Source organism: Etheostoma cragini, chromosome 4, assembly GCF_013103735.1.
Source record: "Etheostoma cragini isolate CJK2018 chromosome 4, CSU_Ecrag_1.0, whole genome shotgun sequence".
Classification (NCBI taxonomy): domain Eukaryota; kingdom Metazoa; phylum Chordata; class Actinopteri; order Perciformes; family Percidae; genus Etheostoma; species Etheostoma cragini.
The window spans coordinates 21,850,705-21,873,986 of record NC_048410.1 but is presented as its reverse complement, the minus strand read 5'-3'; the positions used below and the strand labels follow the sequence as shown (position 1 = coordinate 21,873,986).

General features: G+C 40.3%; 1 protein-coding gene across 11 annotated transcripts in view; it reads right to left on the bottom strand.

Moving 5' to 3' along the window:
- The window catches only part of LOC117943351 (transcriptional enhancer factor TEF-5-like), a 34,178-nt gene extending 12,862 nt beyond the window's left edge, over positions 1 to 21,316 (bottom strand). For all 11 annotated transcript variants that reach the window (XM_034869424.1, XM_034869427.1, XM_034869425.1 and 8 more), the window contains exons 1-3: positions 21,107 to 21,316; positions 20,613 to 20,760; positions 6,228 to 6,482 (exon numbers count right to left, since the gene is read on the bottom strand). In XM_034869424.1, coding sequence (XP_034725315.1) covers positions 6,228 to 6,234 — 7 coding nt within the window. In that variant the 5' untranslated portion in view covers positions 6,235 to 6,482; positions 20,613 to 20,760; positions 21,107 to 21,316. The remainder of the gene's footprint in view (positions 1 to 6,227; positions 6,483 to 20,612; positions 20,761 to 21,106) is intronic.
- Between the last annotated feature and the right edge of the window lie 1,966 nt (positions 21,317 to 23,282).

The window sequence follows — 23,282 nt, the reverse complement described above, 5'->3', positions numbered from 1 at the left end:
GATACTGAGCTAGCCCGTCCCCCCTCTGCCCCAGGCCAAGGATGGACACGCCCGCTCCAGCGCCTCCGCATTCCTAGCATTCCTCCAAGCCTGTCACATCTGTGCTAGCCAGTCTGATTGGCCTGGGCCTGCAAACACAGCCAGAGCTTGGGCGAACGCACACATTCACTTCCAGCTCTGGGAGACGCAGGGGTTAAAGCTGAGGTGAGGGCCATTAGGTTGGGTTAGGGGGTCGTCGGTTAGAGGGGAAAAAGGGGCAGCTGATGCTGTAACTCTTGGAGGAAACACAAAGCCATAACTGTCTCTGCCAACAACTGCCACCTGGCAGCAAAGCAGCCCCCTTTTCCCAAAACAACAACACCGTGTGACCCTGCACCCAACGGACAGCAGCACCTGCTGCTGACCATCCCAGCACAGGATGGCAGAGAAAGAACAATGCCAGTTCGACCCCCGCGCAACTGTCACTCTCAATCTCTTCAGCTGAGGAGCAGAGGGGGGGGGGGGGACATTACATCGATCCAACCACAGACTTCTGCTATGAATTCCACAGATATCTCATTGCAAAGTACTATAAACTGCAATATGAACTACAGTTTGACTAAAACAGAAAAAGATAAGAATTTCTCTGAGAATGGTGAGGTGGACTCAGTGTTAGACTCAGGTTTGCTGTCCAAACTAGAAATTCAAAGCAGACTTCCGGGACCCTCTAAGCTGAGGTTCAGTAAAATCGAGCTAAATCTCTTTTTCACAATATTATGGAAATTAATTCAAAATAGCAGGCCTTATATATTTTTTTGTGTTGAGCACAAAAATGACAATAATGCGTGGTAAATCAAAAAATGTGTTTAGTTCATCGGATGAACTGTGCAGTTTTGTGGTTGTGAGATGAGATAATATATTCAGCTTTTCCAAAGCATAAAGTTGGTTTTGTGATATTTTAAATAACCGCTTTTGTTTTAGGTAATACACGGTTGGTGTTTTTTTTCAGCAGAGACACGTTTAAAACATAAGGCAACTTAATCTAGCGTTTAATTTTAAAGTTAAAACAATCTTTCATAAGTTGAATTTTAAAATGATTTGGAAATAAAACCGTTAGACACATTCTCAGCTTTTTTGTGTGGAAAAAGACCAATTGGATCATGATACCACTGCGACATATTGAACAGAGCCATTGTCAATCATTACCTCCCTAAACGCACCAATCACAGAAAAGAACAGTTGGTCACAGGGCGAAGGCAAGGATTTCAGAAACACGGAGGTAATCAGTGCCAATCAGTGCCAAATCCCTTACCCTCCACTTCACACCTTTGCATCAAATATTGAAGACCAGGGCATACAACACATTTTGAGGGTCAACACAATCACTCAGGAGATCTGTGTTAAACCCCAGTCCACAAACACAAAAATACTTTCAAAAACAAAACCTGTAGCTGGATTTGATTCACTTAGTTTAAAATACAAAATCACAACCTGACCATATTTTTTAAGTTCCAGGACTTCAAAGCAGCAGCTGCCTGGTCTGCACATGCACATTTTATGAAGATAGTGTTCTTAGAACACGACTGGTTATAGTATCATCTTTTGGAACACATTGCTCTCTCGAACCCCAACAGAGACAGTATAGAGGACGTGAATGAGGTCGTCAATGGCAGCTGCAGCCGCAGCAGCCAACATCTGCTCAGACTCGACATGGTGGAGACGGTGAAAAGGCTGGTCCACACAGCAGGGGGGACATGACAGGTGAAAGACACAAGACACACAGTCGTACCAAAGCATTCACATCCTCGCTCGTCTTCTGCCTTTTACTTCCCCACAATCACCGTCTTTTTGAGCTGATTATGATTGATTGCTCAACACCCACTCAGATCGCTGCGGGCTGCCATTCTTAACCTCTTCCCCCGATAGCACACGCCTATCTTTCTTTTTTACTACATGACTGCTGGAATTTTCCACATCCACACTGAGATAGCAGGCAAAAAGGTGATCTCTCTTCACTCTCCGTAACCCCCCCCCCCCCCCCTCCCCTCCCTCCATTCGGCTCTCCCTCTCTCCTGAACCCTTTCTCTATCCATATTCCCTCCCCTCTCCTCCTATTCTCATAACATTGAGGTAATCCTAAATTGCTAACATACTGCTCAGCCATGAGCAAACATTCCTAACATCTCAGTGAGGGGGCTGACAGGGAAGGCCTGCACAGTCATCATTACAGAGCGCTCAGTCCCCTCTCTTATATACATCCACACAGATCTGTTCTCACAACTTTACACATGCACCGATCCTGCCGTTAATTCCCACTGCAGCTTTCAAAGGTCAAAAGAGACAATAGGCTCCCTCTAGCATTCAAATCTCTCCCTTTTTTCACTCATACACACTGTTATGCAGCAGTGACAGCTGCAGGGCCGAGAGAGAGAGAGAGAGAGAGAGAGAGAGAGAGAGAGAGAGAGAGAGAGAGAGAGAGAGAGAGAGAGAGAGAGAGTGTGGGCTTGGGGTTTGACACACCTGTCGAGGCCAGAAAACACATGGGGAACTACATGTCAGCACAGCCCCAAAGCAAAACAAGACAGGCAACATTTTTTCAACACACACACACGCATCTCCCGAAGACACTTCCTCTGAACTAAGGTTGTAAAATGTGCCAACTATTCAATTCCACCAAGACCGAATGCCTTTGGAGCAGAAACTATTCTTTGGATTTTGGACAGTAATAACTGATTACTTTCTGAATGAATATGAGTGGAAAATTTAAGGAATTAAAATTTTGACATTTTAGGAAGTATGCAAGTTTGTATGAAAGTGTGTTTTCTTGCAAAGAGTAAGATAAGAAGATTGATACCATTCTCACATCTTTCTGTTAAATATAAGGCTACAGTCAGCATCCGGTTAGCTTAGCTTAGCATAAAGACAGTGGAAACAGCTAACCTGCCTCTGTTCAAAAGTAGCCAATCCTCCTACCAGCACCTTTAAAGCTCAATGATTAACGTGTTATATCTTGTTTGTTTAATCAGAACATAAACTGACCGGGGTTACAAATACTACCTGCTCCAGCCAATGACCACCTCGTTTTTACACAGTTTTGTACAGATTAAACAAAGAAGACATATCTTGTTAATACGCAAATATAAGAGTTGCTGGCAAGTGGATTTATTTTTACCTATATGGACAGAGCCGGGCTAGATGTTCTGTGTTTGAAGTCTTTGTGCTAAGCTAAGCTAAGCTCAGCTAAGCAGCTGCTGGCTGTCCATGTATATTGTACAGACTCAGAAAAGCGGCAACGCTTTATAATAACCATCATTTATTGAAATTGATAGTTAATAAATCTTTGGTTAATTTTCATTTAACTGTTTGCAAACTGTCATTTTACTGTTAACAAGCAATATAATTATAATTAATAAAATATTTGTTGTGCTGTAAATTAGCAGTTTATTGTTACACACATTATAACCCTCATATACTACATTATGTATCGGGTAATGAGTAGAAAACGTTTGTTAACCTTTAAGAAATTATTTTTTAAAACATCTATAAACATTACATAGATAGATGGACCAGATATTCCTAACATGTTGTTAAACTGTGTCTGGATGGTTATTATAAAGTTGCAACAGATGACTATAATACCTTGTAATAGTTATATTACTATTTATAATAGTACATCAATTTACCATCTATTAACGATGGTTATTATAAAGTGTTACCAATATGTAATACTATGCACATTTTAGGAAAAGGGTTCAACAGATCCCAAACTAAAGATAAGCTTCTTTAAGTGTTGTTTGTGATTATTAACATGTGTGACTTTTTATAATAAAGTGTTATGATCCTTCAAACTCTTTGTCACCCCTGAGCTATGTAAATGACTGCCAATGCTTCTGGGAAGTCTAGACAGGTTTGTAGGGCAAGGAGCACACATGTATAAAGCAGTAATCTGGCTAAGGCAATGGAAATTAGCAAAAGGTTTCCCACAAATTAAAAAAGTCCTGGCAGAAAAAGTGGAATTCTCAATGGGAGGGATGACTTGCCTTCTTTTGGAGGCCACTGGCAGTCTGAGACTGCAAGTTAGACGGTATTACATACAGTGCCATCGTTAACATTCCCCTAACCTCACGTCAGGGCCGTTTTTAGATGTCTTAGGTAATCACCTTGTGAGACGGCTTCTTCAGGGCCATGCCTTGGCGGTGCCAGCAGAGCCTCAGATGACTTATTGTAAATGGAGAGTGTTTAGTGCTCTAGAAAAAAAAACAAGACTCTCAAAGGGGTCCTGACAGTTTGTTGCTAAGGGGGCAGGGCTGCCGGCCTCTTTGTTGACATTCTCATGACAAATGTATAGATACTGCGACACAACACTGCACTACTAAACAGGGCTGAAGAGTTATTTAGGTACATTTCGAGATGCCTGCGGGGACTTGTGCTCAAGGTCTGTACACAAAAGCATGTTGTAAACTAGAAATAGATCAGAACAAGTATAATAATACTGGTATATTTCAGCATAGTCCCTCGAGTCTGTCTAAAATGAAAATTTGAACGGTTTCATTAATTAAATGTAACTCAAAATATCTGCATTAATTTCTGAATCACGTCAGAAATGCTAGATTAAATTAGATTGGATTAATCTGTAAAATGTATTCTATAAAATGTGAATGAAAAATGCCAATCATGAGATCCTTGGGTACAAGGTAACGTCTAAAAATGTCTTGTTTTGTCCAACCAACATTCCCGAACCCCAAAATGTTTAAGTAAAAACTATCTAAAACACAGAAAAGCAGAACATGCAATGTGCAATGAGCAAATGTTTGGCACTTTTACTTGATTAATGACTGAAATGGTTTATCGATTGATTCACTCGTTGTTTCCTCACTGTTAGGCCTGGAGTAAGTAACAACAGAAGCTGAAACATTGGCTGAGTTATCTCAGGTATGTGCTTGTCCTTGAATATCCAAATCTGCCTTTCGAATGTGAGGATGAGATTCCATTGCGGGTGAATCACGCCAAAAGTATTCCATCTGACGCCAAAAAAAGAAGCTTGCTTTGAAAAACAAACGCTAATGCTTCAAAAATACACAGCGTGTCTGAGACTTAAAGGAAAATGATTGATTGTTTTTATGGTTGCTCTGAAGCCTGAATTGATTGAAAGTTTTTGAGACATGGTGGACAATGATTAAAAGACAGGGGCTTGAGGCAGTTGATTCACGATGGTGAGCATAACATCATTTCAAAAAACCAAAAAGATTTGTCGAGGATAACGGCATTTAAAACCGGAAAGAAAGCAGCATAGCTCCCCCCAATCAACATTTGTTACTGCTATATTCCCAGCTTCAGATGCTAAATGTAATAAAGAGAGAGTGCTCTGTTGTAACAATAGGATTGGGAAAGTGGGATCAAAATAATGAAAGACAAATGCATTCAATTCCCTACACCTGCATGTCAGTGATTCTACCAGATAACCTGCCAATATCCCCATCTGGAGGTTTTCAGGGCATTAAAGTCTGAACACCTGCAATTTAATGAACACACGGCAGGAAACAGCATAACTTTTCTGAAACCATATGGATGTTTAAAATCTTCGACATGCCAATGGGATGTTTTTGTTGTTGTTCCTGAGTCTTGATTCACGCTGAGCTAATTATTGCCTATTTAACCGAGCCATCCAACATCAAAGGCAAAACTTCTCAAGAAACCAGCACCAACAAGTCACCTACGGGCAAAAAACCCTCTTCCAGAGGTACCGGTTTGTGGAGAAACAAGCACATGACGTTCAACGATGAAACACAAAGAGCAGGTTTTGCGAGTGAAAGAGTAGCGAGGAAGAGAAGAGGCCATAAAACAGTGGGCATAAAGTACAGGCTGTCAATAAAAACACGGAAGAAAAGAGACGTGTTAATCAAAACGGAGAGGAGCTAGGATGCTCTCAGGACAGCAATAACAGGCTCTGAGAGTGCTGGTGTGACTGGAAGAACCTGACTCTGGGTCACATCTCAGCAGGTACAGACTTGTTAAAGAGAGCTCTGAATGGAAAGAAAACATTCACTTCAGTGTCAAAGCTATGAGCACAAGAGGAAGAAAAGTATTTTTCTCATTTCTTTTGAGGGCACTATGGTGGGTATTTTCTTTGAGCCACAAATCTGTGTGGAATGGGTGGTTTTCTCCTTTTCGTGCATGCAATATGGGACTTATTTCCATGTAATTGTTGTTCTTTTGTTGCTCTGGCTGTTATCCAGTGTGCTACTCACCATACATCTTCCCCTCATCTGACAGGATGATTTTCCTCCTGCCACAAGGAGGGTAGATGGCGAGGGCCTCCTGGAAGCTCTGCTCGATGTCCGGGCTCCACACGCCCTCGGCGTCCCCGTCAATGGTCTTGTCCTCGTTTTCCCCATCCAGCCCATCTTCTGGGCTACCGTTGGCACTCCACTCGTTGGACGCAATGGTGGCGGCTCCCCCTGGGCCCGACCCCGAGCCCCAAAATCAAAGGATCTGTAGGAGACCTGTGAAAGGAAGATACAAGCTGCTTAGCTGTTCTTTTTTCATATTTATTTGAATTTAGCAAATCTTATTTATTGTAATCATGATTACATTGCACATGAAACCCAACCACTGTTGGCAGTTTGAAACACAAGTATTTTAGTCTTCTATACCCAGATGGCAAGTGAGATTTCTTACTATCAACAAGTCCCATGGCAACAGCAAATGAACAATTATTGGACAAATATCATCTGTGCAGCCAAAGCCTGATTTAGCTTCTACGCTGTAGAGCGCCACTGTTGTCTTAATAGCATCAGTGAGCCACATCGTTGCAATCTGTGTCATGTGTCGTAACTATGAGCATGAGTACCGTGAGTCAATCCAACACACACTATCCTATGTAAATACTCACTAGTAGGCCTGCACAACTCAGGGAAAGATATGAATCACGATTTTATAGCTTGGAATTAACATCACAATTCTTTACCACGATTCTTTTCCTCACAAAGTGTAATGTTTATTGCACACATGACGAAACAAAACAAATTGGCAGTATCAAACACATTTTTTTGCACCTATAGCACATTATGTATCACTACAAGCCTGTAAACATAGAGGCCTCAATGAAGAGAAAGAGCATTTAAAATTCAGAAAGTTGTATCGTTTGTGAAGTAGTCGGCTCGTGAAATGAAATGAATATTAAAGTCATTAAAAAAAAGGTTTTTTTAATCACAATTATTCAAAAATTAAATCGTGAACAGGGTGAATCAAGGCAGGGCTACTCACTAGCGCATCAAATCTGTATTGATCCGCAGCTGCAAATAGTCCCCAACAAATGTACTCCTGTTTGAGAATTATTTTCTAAAAACTACAGTGCTAAGCTCTTTTAGGAAATTACTTAAGCTCATTAAAGAATGAAACTTTATATCTGTGACTCATTTTTAAAGATTTACTGTGAGTAGGACTTACAGGGTTTTAGTCTGAGTGCCACCGAGAGGGTAAGAAAACTCATCTGATCTGAATACAATCACCACTTAGTCATCCGAAGTGTGTTGTAATCAGCCATCATTTCATATTTTTTATCCCTGCTTAAACCTCGATATGTACAACTTAGCAACACTAGGAAGGTCAAACAAAAGTTGTGTTTTCATTCAATTGTTAAGCAGATTTTAGAAATGTTCCAAATGTAATATTAGTAGAATTGGAGCGAATAAACTAGGCTACAGCTAGTTTGGTGAGAACAGAAGTGGCTACGCATGACTGTAATCCGCCAGTAAACAGTAGAAGAAGAAGAGGCTGCTAGCCAGTTGCCTTGGCCATCTAACAGAAAATATGAGATGGGTCTTCAGGAATTTGGTTCAATTGAGTACATATTTCAAGTCTGCTAGACAAAATAATTAAATCGACAGCGGGTTAAAGGATTGCTATACCAGGACTTAATTGGCAAATGACTTTCCTTATCCCATTTACTCTTTTTTGACGAAGGCAAAAACCACATCAAGCGAGCATGAATAGGTTTTTGTGTAATTAAGGAAGTTTTATTGATTTTGTCAATCCATCCAGCCTTTCTAAAGCATTACTTTAAAATGCATAAATGGAAACAAAGTATGTTAATTTTTAGCCACAGAATATCCCTGAAATATTTGTCACAGATGGAAATGCAGGTCACTTGATGCCACGTGGCAAAAAAATCCTTAAGAACGTGTCTTGTCTCACAACATAACATTCAAGAATCTTTGTTTAGCTGTATCATACTGCATACGCCACCATTTGTCTTATCAACACATTATTTTAATTTTGTGACATTCATCTATGGTGGAACTCGGGTATGTGGAAGCCTGAAAAACCTTATTTGGTATGTTGTGCTTGATGAACAAGTTTCATATATCTTGGAAAGATATTCTCAGAATACATCAACTCTTGCTTCACCTTTTAACACAATAGGTGTGATGGCAAGCAAGCAAACAGGTCAGCACACTGTACGGCTTTCTTACTTTGCTTCCTTGTTTTCTATTTCTGATGCAACAGTTGAGGGTATGGGGTGTGGCCTTGGCCAACTGTCACTTTGCTCGTTTGAAAGCCATGATGTCTCTCTCATGGGTCGGCCAAATTTTCTGGGCGGGCATAGCCGAGAAAGGGGAGGTACCCTTGCCCCTTATGACCTCATAAGGGGCAAGGGTACCAAGGGTAGATTGTCCCATCTGAGCTTTCATTTTCTCAAACGCAGAGCAGGATACTCAGGGCTCCATTCACACCTATCACCATTTCTAGCCACTGGGGACCATAGGCAGGCTGGGGGAATGCATATTAATGTTAAAAAACTCATAAAGTGACATTTTCATGCCATGGGACCTTTTATTAACATTACATACTGTGTGAATTTAATTCCTGGTAATTTGTCTACTGTTTCTTTCTTTACAAAAATACAAAGTGAATTATTTGTGAGGCTGCAAAAAAGGCCCAGAACTGTTTGAGTTCATGTAAAGCATAATGACACTCGAATAAGTAATGTTATTCATTCGTAGGTCACTACTTTGGCTTTCTTGGACATTTACTATATACTATAGTAAATGGTTACTTATGGTTAGCATTGTTTATTCATACAAATTTAACGACTGTAACCGTAATTTTGAGTATAATTTCCTAGAATTTTTATTTCTCTGAAATGGACAAATGAATTCAAGATATTCCATAAAACAAAGTTTAAAGACCTCACTAATCAGCGCCGGCCTCAAAGAATTCTTGTGGTGTGGGAACTGTGTCCCAGTGTGGTTGGCTTATGGCTGACTGCAGGCAAAGATCTTAAGTATTTTTCGAGCTGCCTTCTCAGCATTGTATTGTTTCTGAAATGGAAGTCTATGAGGTAACCACGATCCTCCCAGGATGCTTGTGTTGCTGCTTTAGCATTTCTGCAGATGCTGACAAATAATAATTTATAAAATAGATATATTGACATATAACTATATGGTAGAATGTTACATGATTACTTCTCTTTGCAGTTTTCTTCCATTAGAAGTCATGAGGTGTTGCACCTTTTTAGGAAGTCAAATATTACCAGTATGATTTATGTAACAAAAGACAAAAATTGGAAAATAATCAATTCAATTCAATTTATTTATAGTATTAATTCATAACAAGAGTGAATCAGTAAAAATCTGTGAAAATCTTGTTCTCAAGAATTTATGGGTGTGCATACCAAACCTATGCAGTCAATACCTTGTTTTATTTTATCTGGTTATAAAATGATGATGATGATAGACCTGAAATCTCCCTCAGCTTACCTCTCAGTATTTAGACAGATTCTTTATGATTGCTGCAAGAACCACAAACAAGAAGAAAAAATGCAGAGGTGGAGGATTAGTGATGCTTCCTTTCTCTTCCCATCATCATGTTACAGGAATAACAAAGATCAAAAAGGACAGTAGATCATGTTATACAGTGATCTTGCAGTGATATTTTGCAAACGCCACATACAACATGAAATGTATTGACGTCATTGAACCCAAACCAGAGTTGGACAAACATCCACAAGTCAAGCTGCTAATTTTAGCTGGTTATGGCAGACCCTTTGCACTCTTACACCCTTTCCAACAGGGTCACGCTGTTAAAACTCAACACTGAAACTGAGCACTCATCAGCAGCTCCAGTGATCCATGTCAGTCCTCACAGATCACACGGCTGGAGTGTACTTGTTCTTGACACTTAATAAAACTCACCATCCCAAAGACAATAATAAAAAATATACACAGTCATGTGGATATGCGAGTAAATAAATAGAGCTGCAGTGATAAGTCAATCTGTTGTTTAGTCCTTCAACTTAATATGAATTAGTATTTTTTAAAGAAAGAAATACCAGAAGTTATCTGGTTCTAGATTCTAAAACGGTGAGACTTTTCTGCTTATTTTGTTCTTGCATTAAAGTATAATGAATGTGTGTCAAATAATAAGTTTTATGGCAAGTTTCATTAGTTCTCAATTAATAGTCTATAAAATTACCATTTTAAAATTCCAAAAGCCCAAGATGACGTCTTCAATTTTCCTGTGTTATTCATCCAACATTAAAAAAACAAAAGAATACTCAGTTTACTATTATGCAAAAAGAAGAGCATCAAGTATTAGAGTTGGAAGCAGCACATTTTTTAAATATTTAAAGTTTTAATGGAAAAATGACTAAATCAATTATTAAATTATCAAAATAGTTGCAAATTTACATTTTTGCCCAATAGCTCAAGTTTACATATGTCACCTTTGACTCTGAAGTTCTTCTTTTTTCCAAAAGCACACATTATACATGTGTTGACACTTCATTAGTCATAATGATTTTTACTTAATTTTTCATTGTCTGGCTTTCAGCAGCCTGTTTGTTGGCGTGAATAAAAACTAGGCACGAAAAGCCATTAACGTCAAGTGTAACCCTTACATACACATTTCTTTCTCAACCTCAAGTACAGCACATGCAGTTTGGGTTGCCTGGTGTGAAAATGTCTTTCAGGCAGCCCAAAGTATTTAATTGCAGAATGCACAGGTGCTGTGGGGCAACAGCTTCAGTGCAGCCGGGGCAATAATCAAAGACTGGTGGCACAGTGAGGGAGGAAAGCAGGGTGGGCCGGCCGCTCTATTGTTTATCTCCAATTATAGCAGAGAAAACATTGCAAACCTCCTCCGCACTGCGAGCTGTGAAGAGCAGCGCATGGCGCTCAGTGTAACACGGAGATCTGACGACCTCAATGAAGCTCCAAACGCTCACAGGAGTGTGTTCAAGTGAGGGGCTGCTAAAAGAGAGGCTCTTCACCGAGAGAGGGGCCTGAATTCCAGACATGTCCTTATTAAGAAAGGGCTGCGAGTGCTCACTGTTTCTCCTCCTGCCTCCCTTGTGTCAACCAAAAGCCCTCCCCCCTCCCTCCTCCGCCACCCACTCCACCCCCTGCCCCCCTTCCACCCAACGCTCAGAACGTCTCTACCCAAATAAGGACAGGAGACCAGTGGATGTGTGTATGGGAGGAGTGGGTGGTGGGTGGGTGGTTGGGTTGGTTGGAGAGCAAAAGGGGGGAAAGGGGGTGTGTAAGTGGGGTGGGGGTGTTGTCCAATTTAGGCGTCCACTTTGGGGTCTGGAAAACAGTGGGATTGTTCCAGCTGGAATGCAACATCAGCAGTGAACACGCTCAGAGCTCAGACTAGAGGCAGGGCATTGTCGGTGGAGCCATTTTTCAGTACATCGTCTAGAGGAGTCACAGGATTTCAAATCTGGACAATAGTCACGACTTCATGATAAAAGTGAACGGTAAATAAAGTTACAAAGACAGTTTTATGGACTCAGCAACAGCGAGTTTGACTCTTTGGAATTCAGTTCTCCGACAAGATTTACTGCCAGCACGTAATTTGAAAAGAAAAGCTGTTGTAATTTACATATTGATTACATTAGAAACGCACTGTATTGTGCCTTTCAGCCGAGATTGGGTGAGAAACTCCACACCATTTAGTGACACACAGCTAACTAAACAGCAGACACACAGAGGTGAACACACAGTACGATACACAGGCACCTATAGATAACTTAAAAAATCTAACTACATTTACAGATCGACAGAAAATCCATCTGCAGCTGTTTTAATGATCTAATTATTTAGTACAAGTTGTTTTTTACTTCTCTTTTGTGTGGATTCGCTGTTTCTCTCTATGTGATAATAAATTGAATTTCTTTAGGTTCTGGGCTGATGGTCGAACGAAGAAATAAAATGATATGACAATAATTTGCCTTTTGGAAATTATGATCCTCTTTTTTCACTATTTTCATATAAACTCAAATGTGTAACGGATTGATCGAGAAACTGATCTCCATATTCACAGATAATGAAAACAATTCTTAGCTGAAGGCCTAGTCACAAGCACAAACCTGCGTGAGACTCCTTCAGGCGGCTGCCAGATGGGAGATTGGAGGGTTTATAGAAGATCTCGATTGAATGACACCCTGCTCCCACATTTAACACAAAAACCAGGGACACACCTCCCCTCCTGCTTTCTGGGAGTCAGGCCATTAGAGCAACATGCAACAGAATTCCAATGTGCAGCAGGAATAATGCTGCAAAAGCTACGTGCCTCGCACATTCATTCAAATGGCACCATTCATGCACCACAATCCCTCTTTGCATTTCCCCAGCCCTGAACGGAGCGATGGCATTGCAGTCTGTTTTCAGCAATCGGCTTATCTCCGCTACGACTCCATCCATGAACCAACCAAAGTTTATTGGCACCGCACTGAGTTTCCCTTTTTCTCTTCCTAGACAGGATTGTGTGCGGTGAAATGTCCCAATGAATTCCAGTAATTCTACTGAGTCTCTTTGAGGCTGCCAGGTCACATGGAGGAAAGCTGTCGGTATAACCTAAATCAGGAAAGGGATTCCAGCGCAGGCATTTGTTTAAGTGTGCCACAGAGTGTAGGAAATCCCTTACAAACACCTACAGGCAGGGAAACAAACAGAGCCTCTGTGTATCAGTAATAACAAGTGGATGGCATGAGATTCAGGAGTTGACACAATAACACGTATTCACTCAGAGACAGCTGATTGTTTTTCATTTCACATTGCCTGTTTTTATTTCTCAATTTTATCTTCCAATGAACATGAGATCATCTTGGTTCTCTCAGATGCACCAACCAGATGGGCTTTTACTTACGCAGTGGAATTCTAAGACTAGAGTGGGGCAAGAGCTTGAGTCAAAATTACTCTGTCATGTCTCATGATTTTTATGGCCTGATGGCAACATCTCTTCTCCAGTCCTCTGGTAAGAAAGGAAGATGCGTCAAACCTCGCAACGATTTAAGACCAAACAGGGTGGATCATAGAAATTAATTTGCGGAGAAAACATCCCACCGTTGATCTAGGACAGTGTAACGAGTACAAAAAACAACAGTTAGGCAGAGTGTGTGTACAGAAAGTGACTTGTAAGTCCTACGTTTAATGCTTCTGCTGTTCATTTTACACATAATTTTTTTAATTCTGAGGATAAGTGTTTCCAAACTTTAAGTGTGGTTTCTCGTGAGCAAAACAACAAACTTTAATTTTAATGATGTCGAGCCAGCCTGAGCTGGATGCATAAAGACATTAAAAAAAATTATGTTACTTCTTGAAATGCTGTAAATACCAAAAAGGCAAAAAAACATTACATGTCATTTAGCTAACGCATTTATCCAAAACTACTTTAAATTTTGCCATCTATCAGAGGCCGCACGCCTTTGCAGCAACTCTCTGGGGTTGCTCAGGGACACATGGGTTGATCTATCGCAGTGGAATTCGAACCCAGATTACCCACAACAAAGGCATATGTCATATCTACGGCGCCATCACCACCCACAACAAACACATATAGACAAAAAAGTTGGGGCTGAAAAACTTCTCCTGGTTCTTGCTTTGTGAGACGGAGCAGGAGAATCATATAATGCATAGGGTCACATTTGGTGTTAAACAGAAAATAAATCATCGGAGACCGAATGTTGCTCACGGTACATTCTCTCAGGTGTTTTGAAGAACAGTACACAGCTCATCCAGTCATCCAGCATCTCGTCTTTGTTCCGCTGTGCGTGTACTGTTCTCTGTTCAAAACAAAGCCGTACGATGAGCACTAAACCTTTTAACAGGTTAACTTTTTTTCTAAAGATATCAGATAATGTAGACTTGTAAATACATTTTCAAACTGTTTTAACGCATCAGAGGAATCTAACATAGTTCTTCACTAAGTATGTACGTATAATTTGTTTTTTTGGTTCTAGTGTTAATATATTCTATGTTGACAACGATTCTTTTAGGGGATTGCTCCGGTGCTGCTGAAAGATCTGCCAGATGTCCCTCATTTTTGGCCGGATGTCTGTTACCTTCTGCTTTCTTTGTGTTGGCATTCTAAAGTCCGGTGGATTTCTGAGGACTATGGTTAACTGCTCCTCAGATCTCTGCAGGGTGAATCCAGACAGCTAGCTAGACTCTCCGTCCAATCTGAGTTTTCTGTTGCACCAATGAAACTGCTTTGAACGAGTACATGTTCAACCAAAACAAGTACTTTCCAGAGGCTATTTTGCAGAGGCACCGTTATTGTGTCCGGCGCTTAGCACCGCCCATCACGACTGTAATGGGTCTAAAGAAATGCCAATAAACCAGAGTATGTTATTCTCCCATCCCGGAATGCTGTGTGGACTAGCCAGACCATCCTCCACATCGCTGTGGAGGAAGGTCTGGTAATGCGAGACCAGTGTTATTAAAATACAATAAAAGTACAATAAAAGCCACATTTAGATAAAACTTGGTAACGTGAAGCTGCGTTAATAGATTTTTTTTCTCTCTTTTCAGCTCTGTTTTGGTCTCCACCAACTTTTGAGGGATATATCTGACCCTTTAGCCGTTGAATGCTCCACCTTATTCAGTGACTAGTTGCAAACTGTGTCTGTCTGCTGTTTGGTGTTGAGCAGGTGGTGTACGCAGCGGCATTACCAGAGTTTGTTTCCTACAAACAACGCTGATGAGAGGATTTAAGGTGAACCAAAACAGCAAAGAGCTGTTCTGTAGAGCTGATGCGATAATTAACCCGCTGTTCCTCACTATATGTCAATCCTTCAATAAATGAGTCCTTACATGGTAAACAAGGTCATCAAAATATATCATGCGGATTGTAGCAGCTTTAAAATAAGAATTAAAAGTATTAAAAAACAAAATATTGCTTGTACTGCCTTTGATTGATCCATTTCTTCATCCACATTTCTTGTTATCATGTAACACTACATGAAAATCAGCCTCCCACTGCTGTCCATAACTTTGGACACCCCCATTACCGTGACTCAACTCTACTGACTCATGTCCCAGAGCAGACTGTTAACAGATTCCCTTCAAATCTGTCTCTTCCACTGTTGAGCCATCAAGCCTGTTGTGTTTGTCTCTCCATCACATGCAGTCTGGCATAATGTATGTACCTCCGTCTGTTTGTTAACCAATACACTACAGGATTTGTTCCTGTCTTTACAAATGCAGCCTTTGTTAAGCTGCTGCTTGAGTGGGGACACCTGTTGGCAAAGAACAGACCCCTGCTGGCAGCAGAAAGCCCCCCCGCTTAGCTGAGAGTTAAACACACCTCCAACGAATGTAACATTTTATACACATTAACAAATCCACAGCCTAAAAAACTCCGTCACACATCTCGGTAAGGTTGAGGGGCGCTCACAGATGTCCCCCCCCCCCCCACACACACACACACACACACACACACACACCAACAGCCACACAAACACACTCTTGACAGGGGAAACAACAGGACTTGGTGGCAGAAGGAGCAGCTGCTCTCTAAGGTCAGATTACAGATAGAGAAAACATTTTAGGTTCCAGGCCAGGGAAGCCGCGCTTTAACAAGAACTGCAGACACTGCCTTATTCCTCCTGACACACTGAAACGCACACAGATGCATTCACAAATGCAAATGCACATGTCAAGCCGTATTACTTCTCCTTCGAAATTGAAGGTGATGAGCTGTGTTACTGTAAGTGTCAGCCTGTCCGCTCAAAGATTCCCACCACTGCCTTCTTTAGACTCATGAAAGCAAGAGCCCCATCTTCCAAAAACACAAAAAAAAGAAAAGAAATCAGAATCACCTCCCTCCCCCCTCCCTCTTGTGTCTGTGTTTGGCCCTAATAAATTCTCTCCAGCTCCTCCAATAACTTCCTCCTACTTCCTATCTGGCACGGCGCTCAGGAAACAATCAGAGCTAGGAGTGAGAGGAGGGCTGGACAGCCAACAGCTCACACGGCAAGAAGGCAGAAAGAGAGGCAGAGGAAAAAGTTGAGACAAATCCACACACACACACACACACACACACACACACACACATGCTACATTAGTCCCATTTAGTCATCTAGCCTTTTGATACTTCAAGTACATTTTGGTGATAATGCTACATTGCCGTAGTATTGCTACTTAAGTAATGGATCTGAATACTTTTCACCAATATGTTGTTTTTTTTATATCAGAATATAAACATTTTTGACACACACACACACACACACACACAAACACACACTCCCCTTTGTCAAGTCAAACATTTGCAGTTTGATACCAGCTACATGGCCAAAAAAACAATGATCTTCAGAGTTCAGAAAGTGATCTGAGCTGGAAGAGACTCACATACATTTTAAACATTTACATCATGAAACTCACCACAACTGATTCTTATTTGTTGTTTTCTCGTAAACAAATCACACCGCGGGGAAACTGGCTAACTCACTCGGAGGTAAGGAGAGGTTACTGGTTTCCTACATGAGTCACTGAGAGACTCAGGCGGAGAAATGAGTATCACACGTCGAACCAGAGCCTTGACATAAGGCCTAATTCATTCATTTATTGTTCTATTCTTAATGTTGGGTGCTGCTGGCTATGTGGCATACCTTGAATTGTCACACTTCTAAGAGAATTAAGCCTAAATCCATGCTAAACACGGATCGACTGACACAAAATGGGGCGAGTGCACCAGAATGTTTTTTTTTCTCTTTTTTTTTTTTTATAGCCTGAATCAGCATTTTAATCGGAAATTTTCCAGAGAACGCAGTGGAGAAGCCATTCTAGTCTGAATTGGTCATTTTGTGGTGAGGGGAGCGGTTTGAAGCCATAATCTGTGAAACCTTTAAGACATGCATAACTTTGCAGCAGAGTGCACCAGCCAATAAGTCATCTAACCATATAAATTGTGGAACAAGGCATTAAAAGCAGTCATGGCTTTGATCAGGGCCATATAGAGGGTTTTTCACAAGGAAAAACTATGATTAGACATAACAAACTGAACCAGAAAGGAAACTTGTTGCATTTATGTACATACGCTCATAAAGGCCCAATAAACCTTAAAATCCCTGAACACCTGCATTATTTTTTTAATATTAGGAGTAACCAAAACGACTAACTGTGTGCCGCAGACAGATATCTTCCCCCAACCCAAAACACTCTGAGCAAAGGGATTAAAGCGGTTTCACATGAGTGCCCTTGGGTCACTGGAGCTCCAGTGCGACAAACAGGCCTCACATACAATCACACACACAAACACACATCTCTGAAACACCAGAAGGGCTTAGTGAGCCTCATGTTATCTATAATGGAGGCTGGAGGAGCCACAGACACTGGCAAACATACCCTCACAGACATTTCTTTTCTGAGCTCTTCCTCTTTAGAGCACATTTATGTGGAACATCACTCCCAACAGTTGGTCACCAGAGGAAGAACAACTAAAACGTTTAGCAACTTGGGGACATCTGACACAAAGACCATACTGTTCTAGGCCACTCCCTGGCTCCTCCCCTGAGTGGTCCGAATAGGAGGCCAGAAAGCTTATCTGTTAAAACCTCATGGTTTGGAGCATATGTAAACATGTGCAGTGTATTAACGTGAATACAATGTTGATACATTATGTTCCTCGGGACTTTGAGAGGGAATTACCTGGTATATGTTTAAAGACATATTTGATTGGTGCTAGTGCATGCAGCACTTTTTGTTGCATCATTGTAACAAATATCTCAAAGCACAATATGCTCTTCATCCACACAACGGCACTCATTTAACCCAAGCGCTGCTAGCTAGCGTGAGACTGCATATTGTATTCCAGATTGTCATTAAATGCCCTTCTGCTGAGAGCTGCAGGCTTTTTCTCCAAGGCCCTCTGTGTGCTCACCACGCAGACATAAGTGGTATTTGTTCAGATCCGGGCTGACAGAGGGGCAAGTGTCCACCATTTGGACGAGCACTTCTGGGGATGGTGCTAAAAAGCAACCAACGTCTGAACAAATGGGAGGGGGGGGGAGGGGGGGGAGCTCATTAGCCGCTCTTCTGTGGGTTTAACACAAACGGGTGAAGCTGCCGCTGACAAACAGTCAACAGACCTGCGCCCGAGTAAACACTCTGCAGAGCAAAGAAAGGATGCACTTTAGCGCCGGAATCAGCAGAGCGCCACATATGATTTGAAATACCTACAGTTTCTGTTTGAACAAAGGTTGGAAAAATCAAAACACATCAGGAGCACGACAGATTTCTTTTTTGACCTCATGAAGAGAACACAAGCTCATTAACTCTTTCTTCCAATAAACAGCCCAAAGGAGCACAGCTGGGGAGTAGAGGGAGAAAAAACAGGCCACTTTAAGGGGATATTACCCCAAGTAATCTAATTGACCTCCATGACATGGGGTAACGCTGTAAAACTTTCCCTTCACATTTAATTCTTGCACGGTGTGTACATGCTAAATCCACAACGGCTGAGAAACATAAAGTATGATCAAGGAGGCGGGGGGGGCACCGCATTGTACATTGGGAGGCCTGATGCATTCATGCCGCACAAAAACAATGAAGGGGAATCTGTCGGAGCAGCAGAATGCTTAATCCATTCCAGATTTACCCATCAGCATCAAAATCTATTATTAGCCATCTTGGCGTGTCTCATTTACCAAGGACACATTGTTTGGTCGCACTGGTTGGTTGTTTCGTTTCAGAACATCACTTCCACATGTTAATAGAATGTAATCCTCAAACTTGTGGATTTTGCCTCTCAACCGTGACCTGATGTGACCAACAGGCCTTACGATATCTGATCATCCTCTTTATCAAAGACTGGAGCCTCAAACACACACAAAGAGCTCACCAAAAGCCGTATTTGCACTCAGAGCTACATGGAATCAAGACAGAGCTGTGAAAACGCTTCCTTTTGTTGCACATTTATGTTTCCCCACAAACTTGGTGAATGTACTAAAAGGATGTATGAAATATTGAAATGAAAATATCTAATTTTTATGACTTTGAGGAATGTTATTGCAAGGCAAACGTCAATGTCAACAGGTTATTCTGCTTGCTGGGACCGACCTGACATACTGCATTCTGTTGTTAAGTCCGACCTGTTGACTGGCAGTGACTTAACTCTGAAACTCCTTTGACTGTTTGAACACTAACATGTTATTGCTATTTTTTTTTTTTTTTTACATTTTGTAGTCTGCCAAAAAACATTTGGCTCCATCATAAAACTAAATAATAATGTTAACCTGAGCCGTGAACTAACAACACAGACTGAGAACAGGTGTAGTCAGACGTGGCCCTTATATAATTATACAATTAGCTTGCATTCATATCCACGCATCTCAAATCCTCACTGATGAATTATGTACTTAGAAGGACTTAGCAGAGTATCATCGCATGCTCTGTCTATTTGCATGGAAGAAAAAAGAAAAAAAGGAGAAAGAAAAGATAGATAGACAGATAGATAGATAGATAGATAGATAGATAGATAGATAGATAGATAGATAGATAGATAGATAGATAGATAGATAGATAATATCTGCCTAAAATGTTAATAATGGCATGCTAAACAAAAGTTATTAGAAACTAGAAAAAAAAAATCCAGATACTATTCATCAATTCAAAGGACACAATGTTTGTGCCGTGATTCTTGGTAAGCAGTCACAAAAGCTTATTTATTTTTATACAAATGTTGTTTATTTGTCACTTATTTCTTATGGGCTCAGGATTTCTTTTATATTGACAAAAGTAAAACATTTGAAGAAAAGAAGGCAACAAAAAAAAATGATGTCGTTTTTTTTGTGATCAGCTTATAAACTAATACGGGAGGTTTGGTCTAAATATCGACCTTATAGCAGTGATGCAACATAAATCCTTTTGGTATGCAGTAGTGTAGTCCCAAGCCTACACACTGCCTTTCCTTCATACTCGCCATTTGTTTTGTAGATTTGTAAATGTGCTGGTATTCTGTGGTTCATACTAAAAAATGTGTTCTGTGTTCATATCTGTCTGTTTAAAAGTTTTGTTTTCCAATCCCAAAAAAAGAAGATAGTAAAGTTGATGATGTTAATTTATAAATGAGTGTCTTGATAAAACATGTCCATCTTTAAAAGAGATGAAAATGTTATGAAAATGAAAATGTATTACATTTAAATCTCATCCCAGCAAGACAAAAACACTGAAGCGAATGTACATGTAGCTAAATCTTTGTTTCATAAGAGTTGTATTTCTTTGTAAAATGTTTGTCTTTTTCTTCTCCTTTGGCTAATAAAGTCCTGTTTTCTGCTGAGCGAAGAGGAGTGGGCTTCTTCCTCTCATTTCACTATGCTGACAAATCCTTTTTGACAGAACTTCTCTTACCTTGGGGTTGCAGAGGTCCAAACCAGACTGAAGTTGTGTATTCCTCCCAAATGGTTTTTGCTTGTCTCTCTCTTCTGTGCCTGTAGGTACGATCGTTGGATTCCTCTTGAGGAACAAGGCTGGAGGTGTCGGATGATCCAGGTATGAACTGTGCGAGACAGACAACAAAAAACATATTGGCACCAACTTCTCTGCTGTGCTGTCAAAAGAGACGCTTTGTGTGTCTTTTTTTGTAATAGTGTGTGCCAATGAGCGGGACTACCGCTGGAAATGTGATTGTAGAGCCTGTCAAACATATCCCTGCACACTGGCAAAGTCAAACACAATAGAGTATCAATCAGCAAATGTGTTCTTCCCTCCCAACGCGGGGAGCTCCACGGAAAAATGTAAAAAATGACAATGATCTGAAAACTTCACCGAGACAAGCGGCATGAAAAAACTCACCCAGAAAAAAAGGCTCTAACAGAAAGAGTGAACCTTACTGGAGAACTTACCTTGTTTTTTTTTTATTCTGGCAGTCACCTTCTTCCTCTCAATGGAAGCCGCTGGTCACTTTAGTTAGTTTATAATAATTTGGCGCCTTGTTGTTTTCCGTAATATTTCTCAGAGGTTTGACAGTATAAGTGGAATGTTAAGTATGACTTTGGTATGAAATCAACGCACTACACTGGAAAACGAAGGGGGAGGGAAAAAAAGACTTGCAAGGAGGAGCCATTGGTGCGCGTCAATCAACAGGCTTGGGGGGCAGTGACTTCACTCCAGGCTCCGCCCACCCAAATCCTGCAGCTTCCTGTCCTAAAACCAGCCTTCAGTACACATGCACCAGTCCGTTAGGGTTAGGGAATAACTCACTCAATAACTGATTCAACTGAAGTACAAGAGAGCAGTTTTCAAATACTGATACTTTTATTCCAGTGTTGGAAGAAATATTCAGATTTTCTACTTAAGTAATAGTAAAACACTGCAGAAATAATCTGTTAAAATACTCTGTTAAAAGTTAAAGCCGTGCATTAATGCATGGCCTTGACTTTTAACATCTTTGAATTCAAAGAGTTAGAAAAAGTACAAAAATAACAGCATAAATACATATTCATCATGCACACAAACGACCCATTTCAGAATAATATGTATTAAATTAGTGTCCTATAATTATTGATGTGTTTATGTGTACATTACTTTAATGTTACTTATCTTTACAAATATATATTGCCAGGTTGTGTAATTTATTATAATACATTATAATTAATTTGTTAATTATATTTGGTATTAATAAGCTGAGTCTGTAAAGTAACTAAATATATCAGATATTAGTAAAAGGGTACATTATTTCCTTCTGAAATTTAAAGCTAGTGGAGTAGTAGTATAAAGTAGCATCAAATAGAGATACTCAAGTACACAAGTACCTCTAAAGTGTTCTTGAGGACAGTATTTGAGGAAATGTACTAGTAGTACCACTGCAATTTTCTTACAAACGTTGTGCAATACTTTATGATTTGGGATTTTACTGCAGATCCCATAGTCTCCAAACGTACCAAACGCCATGCTGAATTTGGGGGAATGTGAATGAAATGCTCATGTGGTGAAAAAGTACTTTCATTCTTCGCGTAAATAAAGTGGTAATACCACAGGGGAAACATTTCCTTTTACTGGGTACATAAAACATTACATTTCCTGAGCTGTTTATACATGTGTATGTAAAATAGTTATCAGTGAAGAAGCTATAGCTGTCAAATAAATGTTGTGGCTTAAAAGGTTCAGTGTTTGCCTCTGAAATGTGAAGTAGAAGTATGAAGTAGCATTAAATGGGAGTACAATTAACTTAAAAGTGTACTTAAATAGAATACTTGAGGGGAAATGCTTATGACGTTTATTCCAGGGTATCCCATGTCTCAGATCTGTTCAGTGCCATCATGAGTCACCTTCACGGTGTGTAAGTCATCTTTGTGACTGAAGTAGATTGGGATGATAGGTATTTTACTCAAGTCAATTTTTTTTACTTCCATTTCCAATTCTATTTTCTTTTCACATTTGAATGTGTTTTCCAGCGCTGTATCCGTAGTCCATAATATTGTTTTCACTATTAAGAATGTCTATGTCACCATAAACAATACAAGCCGAGACCTTGAACGCATCCACCCAGAAACAGCTCCTTCTGTTGGTCAGCAGCGTTGTTGCAGCATTTGATCAGTACTAAAAAAACATTCTGAGACTGAAAACAATTTGATAAATAAATTAGGATAACAAGGATGCAAAAAAAAAAATACAATTATGTAAAGCAGGTACCAGTACGTTTGCCGGCTTAAAACCAGATTTCTAAATTGTTTAAGAGGCACAATTAAGTTGATTTTAAGAAAGCGTTGTAATTTGTTTCTGGTTAGAGTGTAAGCATTACGACAGTGATCTTGGTAGTTTTTTTTACTAGTAATTAAAGTGCTCATATTATGTTCTTTTTCAGGTTCAGAATTATATACAGAGGTTTTACCAGAGAACGTTTACATGGTTTAATAAAATAAAAAAATAAAAAAGATTATTTGTTGTACTGCACATTGCTGCAGCTCCTCTTTTCACCCTGTGTGTTGAGCTCTCTGTTTTAGCTACAGAGGGAGACATCACACTTCTGTTCCATCTTTACAGAAGTAAAGGCTGGACTACAATGGAGCAGTTTGTGAA